At 40.1% G+C, this 15,951-nt stretch overlaps 1 protein-coding gene across 1 annotated transcript in view; it reads right to left on the bottom strand.

The window, feature by feature from the left end:
- DOCK5 (dedicator of cytokinesis 5) overlaps window positions 1-15,951 on the bottom strand; it is a 136,389-nt gene that overhangs the window by 44,776 nt on the left and 75,662 nt on the right. Inside the window, exons 24-30 of the mRNA XM_015593274.2 lie at window positions 15,659-15,770; window positions 14,880-14,950; window positions 14,162-14,268; window positions 12,514-12,650; window positions 8,723-8,818; window positions 3,872-3,970; window positions 719-813 (exon numbers count right to left, since the gene is read on the bottom strand). Of these exons, the coding sequence (XP_015448760.1) occupies window positions 719-813; window positions 3,872-3,970; window positions 8,723-8,818; window positions 12,514-12,650; window positions 14,162-14,268; window positions 14,880-14,950; window positions 15,659-15,770 (717 nt within the window). The remainder of the gene's footprint in view (window positions 1-718; window positions 814-3,871; window positions 3,971-8,722; window positions 8,819-12,513; window positions 12,651-14,161; window positions 14,269-14,879; window positions 14,951-15,658; window positions 15,771-15,951) is intronic.

Raw genomic sequence — 15,951 nt, 5'->3', positions numbered from 1 at the left:
GGTGGCCCAGGCTGCAAAGGCCTTGATTGTCAGGAGGATGAAGCCCATATGGAGCCACTAAAAGAGGTCATGGAGAGCTGATGCTGACAAGTCACATGAGAATGATGAGGAGACCAGAGAGAAGGGAGTAGAGAGCCTGAGCTGCAGCAACCGCAGTAGGCCAGGTGAAATCCAGAAAATGAGCTAGGATCCTGGAAGCGGGAGGATCCCTACTTTACAGATGATGGATCTGAGGCAAAGGATTGAACAGCACTTCACGAAAGTTAGTTATCAGACCCAGGCACAGTGACCCTTGGACAACATGGGGTTAGGGGTGCTGATCCCCCTGTACAGTCAAAAGTCCGCATATAACTTTTGATTCTTCCAAAACTTAACTACAGTCGGCCCTCTGTATCCCTGGGTTTCACATCTGTAGATTCAACCAACTGTGGATCGGAAACTATTTCCGACGCGAAGTTGGGAATCCGTAGAAGCCTTATCGAAAACAGTCAATTAACACATATTTTGTATGTCCTATGTATTACATACTGTACTATTACAATAAAGCAAGCTAGGGAAAAGAAAATGTTATTAAGTAAACCATAAGAAAGAGAAAATACATTTATGTATTTATTGAGAAAAATCTGTGAATATAGAACTGCGCATTCCAAACCTGTGTCGTTCAAGGCCACCTGTACTCATGGTCAGATGCCACTGGGCCCGTCACAGGCAGTCTTACCTGCTCTGAGTCATATTCATGACCATCCAGTCTTTGGCACAGACATTCTTTCCAATCAGATCCTTAAACATGATAAAAGTTTCCATGAGGAAGTCCTGCAGAGAACGAAGGAGGAATGGCTGGATGAAAACGGGGTTCCATTTCCTAAGTCTCTCCCCCAGCACGTGGCCAAGAAGGAGCACTACTTCGGAACCAGATGTCCCTAGTCCATAATAGCAGCCTAGCTTTTTAATACAATTTTAGGGATAACAAGGCATTTTTACAGCTATCACATGATTTGATTTTTACATCCTATACTTTGATGAGGAAGACAGGATGAAAAAATTGTCCACATTTTACAAGTGATAAAACTGAGACTGTGAAAAAGTAAACAACTTGCTTAAGGTCCTAGAAACTAGGAGGCAAAAGAGCTGGGAAGAGAACTTGGAGTTCTGGACCCCAAGTTTAGAACTGTAATCTCTTTGGTCCCGTGCTGTCAAGTGTCGTCTGAATGGATCTACTGCCCTTAAAATGAATTCACCAACAATTGTGAGAAAACTGATACTTCTAATAACTCTGAGTCAAATTCTTCTTCATTTGTTATTAGGACAGAACAAAAACGCTATAAATAAGAAGTAAAACCATGATTCTTCCTAGTTCAGGAACAATACCATGTGTAGCCTGGGAGAAGGGTCCTAAATGGTCTTTAAAAAAGAGATGATAGCAGTGAATCACGGTGACTATCATGAACAATAAATAAATCCAGTATTGGAAAAAAAGCTATGCTACTGAAAAGGGGGTTATGAGCAAAAAGTAACTCAGAAATAGAACAACTGGACTAAAAAGCAAAACTAAAAAGTTTCAAAAGTTTTTTTTATTTATTAGTTAATTTTAGACATTTTCCACTCAGATTCTTAAAATGAAAATACAGTCCAATTTCTCTAGCACTAAACTGCACAGTTCACATAGCAGAAAGAACACGGTGCTTGGGAGGCACGAGGCCCGGGTTCTATTTCCGATGCTACTCCTTCAAGCCTCAGGTCAAGTTGGTTTCAACTTCCCGCACTTTGGATTGCAAACAGCACAGCAATGGGAGAACTCTGGCTCTCGAATCTTCTTGCTGGTTAAATGGAGAGTCAAACTTTCCTATCCTCAATTCTGAGACCACAGACATATTTCATGAGTTTCCAAAGTTTTCATCTTACCTTTTAAGTGAGCCAACCCATTTATTTACTCTTCTATTAACTTTTTCTCGCAAATCAACAAGAATTCATGGTTTGTGGAGCAAGAATTAAATTGAGATGCCAGTTACCCACTTCTGACGCTGCTGACTCTACAGTCAACTCCCGGTTATCTAAATTCATGTGAGCAGTGATGGCGTAATTAAGGCAATTCAGATAATCACAGGCCTCATTTTCTACCACTTCTCAGTCTTTCAAGTGATCTACTCAGAAGGCAACATGAGAGAGTGAAAAGCCAATCTACTGAAAGTCAAAAGGCCTAGCTGTACACTGCAGTTCTGCCACTGAAGACCACAACCCCCTCACTGGGATAATAATCCTCTTTTTTAATTAGATAATAAATAGATAAAAAAAAAAACTAGGAGAAGAGCTCACCATTGTTCTGGGAAACAGGCGTTAAACCTGTTTTTGTGCTTACCTAATGGAGCCAAATTGTCAAGTTTGGATTTAATATAACTTCCCTTATTCTACTTGCTTTCTGAAGGAAATTTGAAAAAAAAAGTCACCATTTTTATATTAATTTTATCTTGTATTACAATAATAATAAAGCTATTATTATACATAGCTGGTGCCCGTAGGCACTAACTACATGCCAAGCACAAAGTTAGGTATTGTCCATGTGTCAATTTAATCAATACCCACTCACATTAACTTTTGAGGTAGATATTGCCTTACAAACAAAGAAACTGAGGTTTAGCGAGGTTAAATCGCTTGCCCAAAATTACACAGAAGTGAAAGAGCCAGAATTCAAATCCAGATCTGGGTGTTCTAAAGCCTGTGTTCTAAAATCCACTACGCCATCTGCCTATGGAGGATGCTCAGCTTCTCTCTCTCCCTTCCCCTCCTCTCTTCCTACATTATCTTGCACCTGGGCTCTGCAGGCACACCGTCACGTTGCTATAGGTTCCTGTGCCGTGCTGCCTGCTAGAGCACATCCTAAGTGGAGGCCTAATATAGCATTTATTAGCTATATTAGCCAAAGGTCTAACATAGCATTTTGAGAGTTCATCGATGGACCAATTATTACTACTAATAATAAACAAGACTTTCTCTCCAATTCCTTGTGTGTTTTCCATTTTGGGACCTCACAGAAAGGAAGGTGATTGGCAGGAAAGGAGCTGGATATCCTTGAGTGTACTGGCCACTGACTATCAGTATAATAGAGGCAGAAAGTAGAAAATCTAGAGCATAAAGAATACTTAAATATGCATGGATGATGAGAAGTTACTGAGAACAAAGCCTAGTGCAACACGGCATCGAATTGCTAATGCGGCTCCTTGTCCAGCCTACTGTTTCTCAAGATAAGATGACACCTTCAGGGAAGTTTCAACAGTCATTAAAAATTTCTTGAAGAAGGATCTTGGGGAGCAGCCAGAGGCCTAACTTGGCCTCTCAGGCACCTTCGGTTGTATGCTTAATAGCAACTGTGAGAACAATTTTCTTTAAAGTAAAAGTGAAGGGAATATTTTCAACTGAAGATAACTTACAAACGTTTTAAGGGGCAGGTATTATCTTTTCTCATTGTCCTTTCCAGGGAATATTGAAAATGATGACTTCGACCATATCTAAGAGGACTTTGCACACCTCTGCCTCTTAAAATCCTTGCCCCAGTATGAGTAACAATAGTTTTTGAAAATGAGACACTATCCTCTTGAGAGCAAACAAGATCTCCCAAATGTTTCTAAATAAGTGCTCTCTCTAAATCCAAGAGACTCGAGGGGTTAAGTGAGGACCTCGTGCTATACATATTATACTCTTCTTCACGTCCTATCCCAGAGAGAAAGAAAGAATCAACACTTTCCTGGGTGGACAGTCACCCAGCACTGGAGGTGGACAGGGAGGGGTCCCTGGACTCATGATGCTCAAAAAAAAAAATTATATATATATATTTTGCTAAATATAAGGTTACCAGGACGCAATGAAGACAACTTACAATGATGTCTTGTCTGGTTTTGAAAGTGCTGATATAGTGAGCATAGTGGCTGTCGTCCATTTGCCGCAGGATGGCAATCATGCAAGCAACGAAACTCCCCTGAAGGAGAAAGAAAATACAATTCTCAAATAAGATTTGGGTACATGTACTTTGGTTTTTCCCATTCAATTATCTAAGCAAGGACCATACCAAACTGGAAACATGTAGCATACAAAAAGTTCAAAGGGCATTGCTTTGCTGTTTCTGCTTAAAATGACCCCCTTTAGAGTTTGAGTTAAGGACTGTGAAGGGAGGGCTTTCCCCACCCCACGAACGCCTAAGATTTGTGCAGTCCTGTAGGTCACAGGACACTGACTTCAAGATCTCAGTTAGATTACTACTTAAGCCGTAACAACTTGGGGACTTTGAGTTTCTTGTTGAGACAGCGTTGTACTGCAAAAAGAAGTCCATGGAGAAATGTCCGAAATATTTAGATCATTTAAACAAAGTTGAGTTTGAAGCAACTGCAAGGAGGAAAATGAGAAGTAGCGAAACTGAGAGTGGAGGAGAGATAAGGATAGGAAATGAGAATTTGCTAGTAGAACACTGCAATGTCATTTCTTCAACTCTAGACGCTTTTAGCCATTATTCCCCGCGTGTTATGCATGCATTATTGTGGACCTGGTTTGAAGAAAGGAATTGAATAATTAGATGATTAATACCATTCCTATTTTTGAGGTCAGAAATTACATATTCAATGTGCTTTCCCCCAGTCCAACTCTATTTGAATCATAGACTTAATATTCTAGCCAGAGGGCAAATATCTAGGAGGAAAGATCCTCTTGTATTCATATGATTATGAAAACAACACAAATTTAAATGAATTTAGCACAGAGGAGATAATAGACAGCTGTTTTTGGAATGGAGGGAATGACTACCTAAACCAATAATAATAAAAGACTAACCACACACGCCTCTTCTCTAAACGAATGTCTGTCTCAGTTTGTTTTAAAAAGTTAATTTTCTGATTATAAACCTAGGTAAATTATTATACTAAGGCTTTTGATATATCTTGCCAAACTAGCATATAGTTTTTACTCCCATCGGTGTCAAACATTATTTGTTTTTCCAGGCCTTTGCCTATTCTGGGTATTGAAGATTTGTATTTAATCTTGTTTTTGGTTAATTTGCATTTCCTCTATAGTGAATTACATATTCTGTCCATATGTTTGTTGGCCATTTATTTTTTTCACTTTGCTGTTTGCTCATATTCTTTACCAATTTTTAAAATTACTGTATCTTTTTTCAGTGGTTTATAATAGCTCTTTGTATATTAAGGCTATTAGCCATTTGTCACACATCTTACAAATAATTTTAAAACTTATTTGTTTAGTGCTTGAAGTTAAAGCTGCGCACATATATATATTTTTTCACATATAGGGGTTTCAATTTTTTACCCAGTAAAATCTACTGTTTTCTTTTATAGGATCCTTTCAATTTTTAAAACTTCATGAGTCCTTTTATTCTTTAAAATAGGTATATATTCATTTATATTTTCTTCTAGTTGCCTTAGGATTTAATTTTTTTAAACATTAAATCCTTCATTCCATCTGACATTTGTTTTACTGGTATAGCATGAATAAAAGTCAAACAAAATTTTTCCACATTGTTCACATACTTGCCAAATAATATTTACTAAAAATCTCACTTTACCTATTGAAAGGTAAAACATTTCATTTACTCTAAAGTCTCCTTTCAAATTCTTTCCATTTATTCTGTTGATGTATGTACCCTATTGCATGATTATTGTAGCATGACAATGTTTTCAAATTTGGTAGGCAAGTCCTCCATTACTGCTTCTATTGGGCTATTGATTTATATATCTTCTATTTATTTCTGCTCTCATATTTTTGTGACTAAATTAAATAAAATTTTTCTTTTAAAATCTCTAAATAGCTTCAGTTGTTATATAAGAAGGCCACTGAATGACATTTATTTTGAAGCCGGTTAGTTTAATAAGCTATTCATTAGTTACTAAAATTTGTATTTTAACTCTCTTGGGTTTCCTGGATAACGTAGTCATTTCAGCTAAAAATAATGACAATTATAATTACTTTTTCCTTTTTCAATATTTATACTTGGTGGGTTCTTTTTGGCGAGGGGAGGAGTTATTACATTGGCCAGAATTTATTGAAAAATGTGAAATGACAGTTGATATTTAACATCTTGATTCTCTTTTTTATGACCATCAAGTAATACGTTGCCTGGTGATTGCAAGTTAACAACATCTCCTCCAATTCTCAATTTGAAATAGATATTACATCTATCACATATATTTTGGCATCTGTGGAATCATAAGCTTTTTTCCTTTATCAAATTGATATATTTTATTAACAGATCCTCTAATATTTAACTATTCTTGAATATCTAGAATAAACTATATTAAGCCATATATATGTATATATACATGTATATCTATATATAGGATATGTGTGTACATATTTCTCTTTGTGACTGTGTCTTTGTTTCTTTGTATGTCTTTCCCTCGCTTTTCCCTTCTATGTTTACCTTTCTCAAGCATTCTCACTGTGTTCTCATGGTATCTCTATCACTCCATGTATTTCAGCCATTTCCACATTCATAATCTTGTTTTAACAGAAACATGGCAAGGATACTGCCACTTTCACATTCAAATCCTCACTCTTCTCTTTGAACATACCGAGCCAACACTCTTGAGTTAAACAACGAGGGAGATGATAGATGATTTCACTACTAAAAGAAGTTGAAAAGGTAAATTTAAATGAACGCATATAAAGTATTATCTGTAAGCCAACATAACATTTCCTAAACAACATAGTTATCAACTTGCCCTTCTCTATACTTTCTTTACATACATGTCAGAAATGGCACGGCACTAGCAATTAATGGTGTGTCCAGTTATCTATATTTTTAATATAAGATCTGAATCCTTTCATAATATGTTTTGGATCAGCCTGAGTTTTGATCTAGCAGAGAGATGATGTTTTATTTGCAGTCATTTCTCTTTATTCTTATTTGAATCAGCTCTATCACCCACATGTGAGTCTTACGAGGGACCTTTTAGGGATTCTTCCCTGGTTGCTGCCTCTGCCCAGAAGGCTGTTCACCACACAGCCACATGGCCCACTCCTTCACCTTCAAGTCTTTGTCCAAATTTTACCTTTTCTGGAAAACCATTCTTAACTACCTTGTTTAAATTTGTAACTCTCCCACCCTGACTTGCCTTATCCTGCTCATTTTTATCTCCAGGGCACTTTTCTCTTTCTAACACCATCTATTTTTTGTTGTTGTAGTTGTTATTGCTAGAATGTAAGCTTTGCTAAAGTAGGGATTTTTGTCTGTTTTGTTCCCTGACATATCTCCAGTGTCTAGAATAGAGTTCGGCTTACAGTAGTTTCTTAATACATGTTTGTTGAAGAAATAAATGTTTTTTTGCTAACTATAGCAGTTTGGGATGGTTCTTTTCCTATGTCCTCTAATTAAAACTTAACCCTATCTTTGAATATCACAAGTAAAAGATACTTCATTTTAAGGGTGATACAACTTGGATCTCAACAGGTAGCTGTGGTCTCAATCATAGTTTTATCTGACATCGAACAGACACAGTAGTTAGAGAATAAGATGTTAGAGCAACACAAGCATTTCTAAAAGCATGCGAATCACAAGTCCTTTAAAATGTTTTTGTTTTTTCTTTGAACCTAAAGGATTGGATGGGACCATAGGGCACCAATCTATAAGCATGTCGAACATTTGTGGAAATACGATGCAAAGGGGAAAACGGAATTTATCAGAATTCCTCTCATGGCAACTATAGGACACATAGGCAACTACAGGACACATAACTTGGTAAAAGCTGCTTGGGCACGGGTTTGTCTGACAGTACACACACACTCTGCAGCGAGGTTGGCTGCCTGGGTCCAAACCCCAATTCAAATGATAGTTGCAATCTCGGGCAGGTTTCGTAACCTCTGTCCACATGCTTCCTCATTTAACAATGAAGCTCATGAAAGAACTACCTGATAGGATTGGAATGAGCTTTCAATGAAACATAAAGTGCTTAAAATTTGAAGTTTCTGGCACACACACACACACACACACTCACACACACACACACACACACACACACAAAATAGATTAATGACTACTACTATTATCATTGCTACAGCTGGCAGTACTAATACTATTACTATTACCTTTCTAACGAGGGTGGATCCAGACAGGGTGTGCATATATTGAGAATTAGAACTAAATTATTTGAGATTATTAAATTACTTGAGAGTAATAGAAGAAATGCTGAAAGCAGCCACCAAAACCCTCTATTTTCTGCTCACCAAGGCTCATAGTTTCCTTAAATAAAATATTAAATAAATATTCAAGGAGTAATAGGTGGACCGGGTACTGAGTTATTAGTCTTCTAGGGTGCCTGCATGTCTCAGTGGGTCTCTGCATTGTAACTGGCCTTTGTTTGATCTTCAGCGTGAGTGAGACTTCTCAGGAATGGATCTGCCTGCCTAATGTTCATGGACCCCTTAATCATGCTCCCCAGGAGCCTCTCTGCCACCCTGCTGGATCACCTCCTCTTGAAGGAACATCAGTCTCAGAATTAAAATCCTCTTGCAGTTCTAACCAAGAATCGCCCATCTGGGAAGGCTGTAAGGTCCCGGATCCCACTCATTTCTAAGTGAGCCATGCCGTACAGTGTGCAGGAACAGGCTGGGATGTGAGGGGCCCATGTGAATCTAGTCTCAAGACATTGGTCCCAAAAGCCTCCCAAGAGGCACATGGGACACTGAGAAGCAGTGGGGGCAGCGGGTCCCCTGCAGCGATACTCACGATGTGGGGAGACTGTCGGCTCATCCCGATCACAGTCCGGTTGACCCTCCTCAGCAGCCGCTCCATCACCAGCTGCATGTGCATGGCGGTGGGGCCCTAAGGGGAAACACAGGAAATGGCACCGCTTCTTCCGACTCAGCTTACTTTTCTTCAGGAAACCTCGGACAGAGGGGTTTTCTCTTTAAATCTCATTCTGGCTCTTCCCTACAAAGCAATCTCTTGTCCCAAATGGAAAAGTGCTTTCACAGAATAATACATAATGTTACCAAGGGGCCAGGTGGAAAGAATCAGGTACAACATTTAAAAGATGTGTGGGCATGCCGTGGAAGAATGCTGCCCTAATAACCCTGATCACTCAAGCTTGCTGAGAGCTCACTGTGGCCACTGACTCAGCACAATTTAGGGGTGGGGGGACTCCCATTAGCATGATACTCAGTCCTGACGCTGAGCAGGTCAGCTTGTCTGGAACAATTAGGCACATGCACAGGAAGTGAAAAGCTATAATACAAAGTTCTTGCTACCTTCTGTGTAGAAGGAGAAAAAAAAAACCAAAACAAGAAATTCCAGTCCAGGAGATTGTTATGAACTGTTTGTGTTCAGGGTTCACATGTTGAAGCTCTAACCTCACTGTGATGATACCTGGGAGCCAATTAGGGGATGAAGGCCTGGTCTGATGGCATTAGTGTCCATATAAGAAGACACACCAGAGAGCTTACCCTTTCTGTCACTCCACACACACCCCTAGGAGAGGCCAGGCGGGAACTAGGAGGAGAGCACCCTCACCACGAACCTGACCGCGGTGGTCACCCTGACCTTGGACTTCTGGCCTCCAAAACTGTGAGAAATAAATTTCTATTGTTTAAGCCACCTAGTCTACAGCAGGTCCTCAAATAACAGTGATTTCCTTATAATGTCGATGAGATGTCAGAGAAACCGAACTCTTTTTATCTCAATTAGCCCGTGGTAAAATTAGTTTCATTATACATTGCTTCACTTAAAGTCACAGAACCTATCAGTGATGTTAAATGAGGACTCAGGTATTTTGTTTTGGCAGCCCGAGCAGACTAACATAGGGATTTAATAGTTTGACTCTGTCAAGGGTGAGCAATTATTTGACTTTGTTGATCTTCAGTTTTTCATAACCGTAAAAAAGGAAGTTTGCTTATAGGAATTAATCGGGCTGATGTACTCAACGGTGCCTCATAATGTTTAGTTTTTATTTTTCTTTTTTTCCTTTTTTGTGGTTTGGTGTTACACTCATTCAGCTTCAACTTATCAGTATTTAACTTAACTTTTCAAAGCCTTTATTCATTCTTGCTTCATGACAGATATTTGGAAACTCCTGGTTAAACACTTCAAATAACTAAATTATTGCTATATATAGTTTTATTAAAATACCAAGTACTGTTAGCTTGCCTTCTTTCCCTCCCTCCCTTCTTTCCTTCCTTGCATTTTATTATTTACTTGCTTCCCATTTCTTTGAATGAAAGTGAAGGATAAAACTGACCTTTCTTGGAGAGGTCACCTATATTTATAATTCCATACTGTAGGACTGACTAAGTGCATAATTCACATAGGAGTGCGGGGGAAGGCTTGTGTGGAGGTGTGAAAATAAATCCTCCATCCTCTGAGCCCTTAAGAGATTCATCCTCCAGCAGGAGAGATGAGGCATGAATATATATAAGCAAAACACAAAGATCCCAACGTGCTTGTTCCCTTTGTTCACCGCTGTGTTCTTAGACTTATCTTGGCGCCCAGAGCATGCAGGTTGTTTAAGGATTTGTAAACTGAACTCATAACTCAGGGTACCAAACGATAAGAGCCTTAAAAGTGACATAAAGAGAACATGAAGGGAACTAGCAAAGCGTGGGGGTTTGGGCAGGACTGCACCAGGAATGACCTCACACAGGTGCTTATTGCTTTGAAGAATGAGGACAATGAGGAGAAATAGCTTTGGGAAAAGAGGAAGGAATCTCGGACTGTTAAAAAACGAAAAAAGGCATAGGAATAAATGTCAGTAATTATAGAGCTTGGAATTAACTGAGAAGATGAGAGGCTATGGGAAGACATATAAAGTTAGCTCGTATATTTAAAAATGCTTACGGTAGAAAAAAAAACATACCATTACCATCAATAAAAAAAATACTGACTTAACTACTTTAACGGAGCTCCAAGATGAATAATTTTGAATGCTTCTGCTTATTAGAACATTACTCGGAAGACGAAAAAAGTTTTTTAAGCCAATTACATCTAGCGCAGGACGTAAATACATTCAAGTCATTTCTGAAGAGTCTTTCTGTGTAGTAAGAAGTAGGATCAGAAGTGAAAGAGACCTGGGAGGTCATCTAGAACAATTCTTACATGTCGCTGAATGGGAAAGTGAAGTGCCATGACACTGTCCTAAGGATAAAGAGCTACAGCAGAGTGGTCATACTGAGACTAGAAACCAAATAGCCTGATTCTTATATTCCACATTAACTTAGGATCACATACACATGCTTTCAAGAACAACGTAGCCCTGACTAAACGTAGCCCTGTGCCTAGCACGTTGTTGCCAACTTTAGAGGACTCAGAGTTTCATTTTAGTATTTTAATTACCGAGTCATAAGGGTTACTTTTTAAAAATATTATAGTCATTATGACATGATCGATCATATTTATTTACCTGTTGTAAAATCCTTGGTTAGGAATCAAATCCCCAATCGTAAGATTCCTGAGGGAAAATGTATTCCATTTTATAACGTGGCTTCTAGGAACACATTTAAGCCTAAAAAGGGGCTGACCTAGAATTTAATTTAATCTAAAATAGATAGTACAAATAGGGTGGTCTACAGGAGCTCAGGGAAGAAACAAAGGTGGAGCGAGGTAGAGAAAGTGATGGTCTCCTCCTGCTCTTCTGTGGCAGAGGTGTGGAATGCAGATGTGCGAAATGCAGATGTGCCTGTGTGATGACAAGCAGGAGGTGAGATGGGCTGTGGCCAAACTGGGGTGGACTTTGAAAAGTGAGCTAAGGCTTGGGCTATGAAAAGGACAGAGTGTCCGTCATGTCCTTCAGCAGAACTAAATCTAAAGATGCTGGTATGAGAAAGGGCCAAGGCAAAACCAGGAGTGATTTCCCTACTCTGTGGGAACATCTGTGCCATGTAGACACCAAGCGGTGTGGTGACCATGGTTTGCGTGCAACTGAAAACATTCTGCAAAGTTCTCCAGCCTCTTGAGTGGAGGCCACGCATAGGCCTTTGGGCTGTGCTATCTCTATCTCTAGGACTCGGTAAATCCAGGCAGTTCCAATCCCAGGCCTTCAGGGGGCACAGATATCTAGGTCATGGAGAAGAGGCCAGATAAGGAAATGCGTAATTTCCACTAGGCTCCAAAGAATCGCGGTCAGAGAGAATATAAACACACAAACTTCTAAGAAGCTTGAAAATATCTACAATAGTGTTTACTGTAGGTACCAAAGGTAAAAGAGGAGCAAGGTTTCTGCATAAAAAAACAGAAACAAAAACAAAATAAAAGTGTCTAAACAGGGCTCTGGCTCTGAAAGGTTCTCACAGGGACCTCAGCAATGGGCCCCAGCAGTAAGCAGACCTCTCCTGGACTTAGATTTGCAGAGCAGGTTCCAGCAAGGAGAAGCCTCTCTTTACCTCTAAAATGGGCACAGCCTGTCCAGGTGTGCCTGTTCTAAAGTGCGTGGGCCAAGCCCTGACGCCAGGAAGGCCACAGAGTCATTCTCGTCCGAGGCCACGAGACCAGTGAGTGCTGTGGTCTGCGTCAGTGACGGTTCGACTCACCACATCCTTCCTGTCTAGCGCTTCCAGGATGCTGCTCAGAAGCTGCGAGCTCGCCTCATGGTCAGGCCTGCTGGAGTTGTCGTCCAGCTGGCCGCTGAGCTGGTCGATCAGCAGTGGCAGGAGCACGTCTCTGCACTCTGAGAGAGAAAACGAAGACAGCTCGCCAGCTGCAGGATCGCCTCCTGAACTGCCCTCTCCCTACCTCTCTTTCTGCCTGTTCTTACAGCCCCCAGCACTGGACTCTACTCTGCAGGGCGGGGCTCCCTCCAGGCCATGAGGGGCACAGGAGTTTAGGCATGGGATTTCGGCCCTGTCGCTTGATTTTGAAAACTAAGAAAATCGCACCTGTCATAAGTACACGTAGCAAAACGTTTAAAGTGTGGAACAATTTCTTCGGTGTTAAAAATAAAATGCTAACTTAATTCTCGAAAGCAAGTCATGTGAAACTAATAAACTAAGCAAGTTATACACTTAAAAATATATATATTTTTGAAATTTTCCACCTAATGGAGAAAATTTACTCTAAGATTCCTATAAATACTGACCCTCACTAGTATATTTTCATGTGTTTCACAGACATTCTGCCCTTGTTTTCACAGGCATGTGGACTTCACCTATAAAGTTCATACCTCCCTTTTGGGATCTTCACTATTATAAAGTATTATGATGAGTCCAGTTATTTGGACGGTAACAGAAATGGCTGTTACCAGTGAGAATAAGTCCTTAGTGTGTTCAAAGTTACATAACTGGCCAGGGGAAAGACTGAGAGGGTTCTCCCACCCACGACTCACTCAATTTTCCTATTTCTGAGGAGTCCAACAGGTCCTCAGATGCCACCAGGCAATACAAGTAACAGGAAGTCACCCTCTAGGACGTCCTGACCTGGTGGAAGCTGCGAAAAAGTTCCCACGGCTGCTCCACTCTAGCCAGTCTCGGGTTTACTGGGGAAAAGACCGGACATTGGACCTTTTCCCCATATCAGCTTTGGGACAGGAGACTTAGTGGCTACATGCTCAACTCTAATTACAAAATGAATAGTATTTTGTCAGTATAAGAGTTTTCATCTCTCCATGCTCTACTCTCCTCCCGGCAGCATGCTAGTAACTAACCGCACGCCCCGCAAAAAAACCCCTCTGATTTATAGTGTTTGCCAATTTCCGTGGTATAAATACTTCCACTATGGTTGATTTTCAGCTACTTATGTGACATGAATGAGCATGGAGTTGAGCAAAGATGCACATAATTGGTTGTCCTGGCCCAGGCAGTGTGGCATTAGGCATAGACTACACTGCTGCCCTGTCCCCTGGTTTTTGAGATTATATTACGTATAGGTCAAAGAAGACACATTTTTAAGGAGAACAATCTTTCATGCTTGCCCATTACTTTTCAGGGTTCCTATTTTGTGACAAAACTCTCTAATGAATGAAACACTTGATTGTTCTAATTAAAGATTAATGAACACACAATTTTGCTCTTTTAGGAATTATTAGTAATACTGAACTGACTTCATCTTCTCCTTAAAGCTGGTTTCCCAGGAGGTCCTCAAGTACCAACAAACAACTGAACTGGCAAGGATATTACTGATATTAAGAAAAAGAGCAAATTGGCTGAAGAAGAAGCAAGACTGGAATTTCAGGGGGAGACTTACCTGACTGCCGAAAAAGATTACTCTCTACTATCTTGGTCATGCAGTTAAGCTTCTGACGAACTAACTGGTTGTCAGGAATGCTTTGAATGAATTTGCAGAAGAGCACGCTGGAAGACAAAACCCAGTGGTTAGTGTTTTCATTCTGCTAAGCTGAAGGTATCATTACACTGTGATTGCTCTCTGCTCTGAGATCAGGGCACGGAGAGGTTTACCTGGAAATCTCTTACAAATGACTAGAAAGACTGTCTCTAGGAAGCAGAGACTGTATCCTATGCTCACTGCAGGGCTCGACCTGAGAGCTGATTCTGCTTACACTGCCAAAGCACCCCCGGGTCCGCCACTGCCATCCAGACCTGTCCTAGCACTCAACTTCTGCAGAATCCTTTTCTTGCTAACTCCACTCCAGTGTCAGTCGCCATCTGACTTTGCATTCCTGGGGTACTTAGGTAAGGGGCTGGAAGCATATTATTATGTACTTTCTTCTGTAGTTAATTTTATGTCTGTGTTGTGTGTCTTATTTCCCTGGAGAAAGCTCAAACCTCTTCAGAGAAGCAGGCTTTATGTCTTTTTTTCTATCTTCCCCAGAACTGAGCACGAAAAGGTGTTCGGTTAATATATGTTAGAAGAATGAGAGCACGTGTGGCGGCTGAGGCTCCAGCCAAAGCAGAGGAACTGCTTTTCTGTTAAAGGCAAGAAACAAATGGTTTTTGCTATTTACCTGAGCTCAATAGGATCAAACACAAGCTTGACGTCATTAATTATGCTAGGAAGGTACTTCAAAGCTGCCCCCTGTAAGAAAAACGCCAAAGGCAGATTCAATTGCCAAGCAGGACAAATACAGAATTTACGGCTTGATTCCAGGAAAAGAAAGGCTTGGATCTCACGCAGGAAACTGGACACAAATGTTCTTGCAAAAGAAAGGAAAGCCGACGCTGTAATACGTGATCTCCTAAAATCTTTTTCCTGAAAAGTCAGGAGACACAGCTTTTTGTCTTCACTACCAACAGGCACTACCCACTTGGAATTCATTTCTCGACCTCACGAGGTAGTTAAAATCTTGACGTTGCCATAAAGAGCAAAGAATATTAAAGTTAAAATTTGAGTCTTCAGAGATTATGTATTTTCCATTTGAAAAATTGATAATAATGAAAATGATGGTGACTTTGGGCTCCCGGGAAAAAGGGGGAAACTAAGAATAAAAACCTGTTGTCTGAAACATCAGGATCAATGGGCTGAGTTCACAGGGGCCACAAAAGCCACTCAAGGGATGTCTGAAAGGGAAGCTTGTCTTTAGCAACTGACATTTGAGAATAAAAAAATTCATGAAAGTTGAAACACAGGTTTCTCCCTGTACTTTCTATAAGTCATACTAAAATTTGCAAGTTTTCCATGAATTATGGTTTATTTTGTTCCTCTCCCACCACGGCCAATTCTATGTTGTCCCAGGACATCCTCACCCATGGCATTAAAAGTTACCCACGATGATGACAGGCTGACCTTGATCTTGACAGCTTCCTCCAGAGGCCTGTCCATTAATGTATTGAAAGCGAGAAATAATTGGCGGATTGAATTATTAAATTCATCTCCTTCTTCACTCTGGCCATAAAATCTTAATAAGAAAAAGAGAAAAGCAATAAGATTTTCCACCTTTAAAAAGAAATTTTCAAATAGAACTGTTGCTTAAACAATGCTGGAAGCACATGCCTCACTGGTCATCACTTTGAACTTTGCAAGAGAAGTCCCAGCGTGCTCTAAGATGGTTTCAGAGACAAGCCTCGCAAACTGAGAAG

The sequence above is a fragment of the Pteropus alecto genome, unplaced genomic scaffold, assembly GCF_000325575.1.
Source record: "Pteropus alecto unplaced genomic scaffold, ASM32557v1 scaffold166, whole genome shotgun sequence".
Taxonomy (NCBI): Eukaryota; Metazoa; Chordata; class Mammalia; order Chiroptera; family Pteropodidae; genus Pteropus; species Pteropus alecto.
Note: the sequence above shows the minus strand (reverse complement) of the source record. Positions and strands in the feature narration are given on the sequence as shown.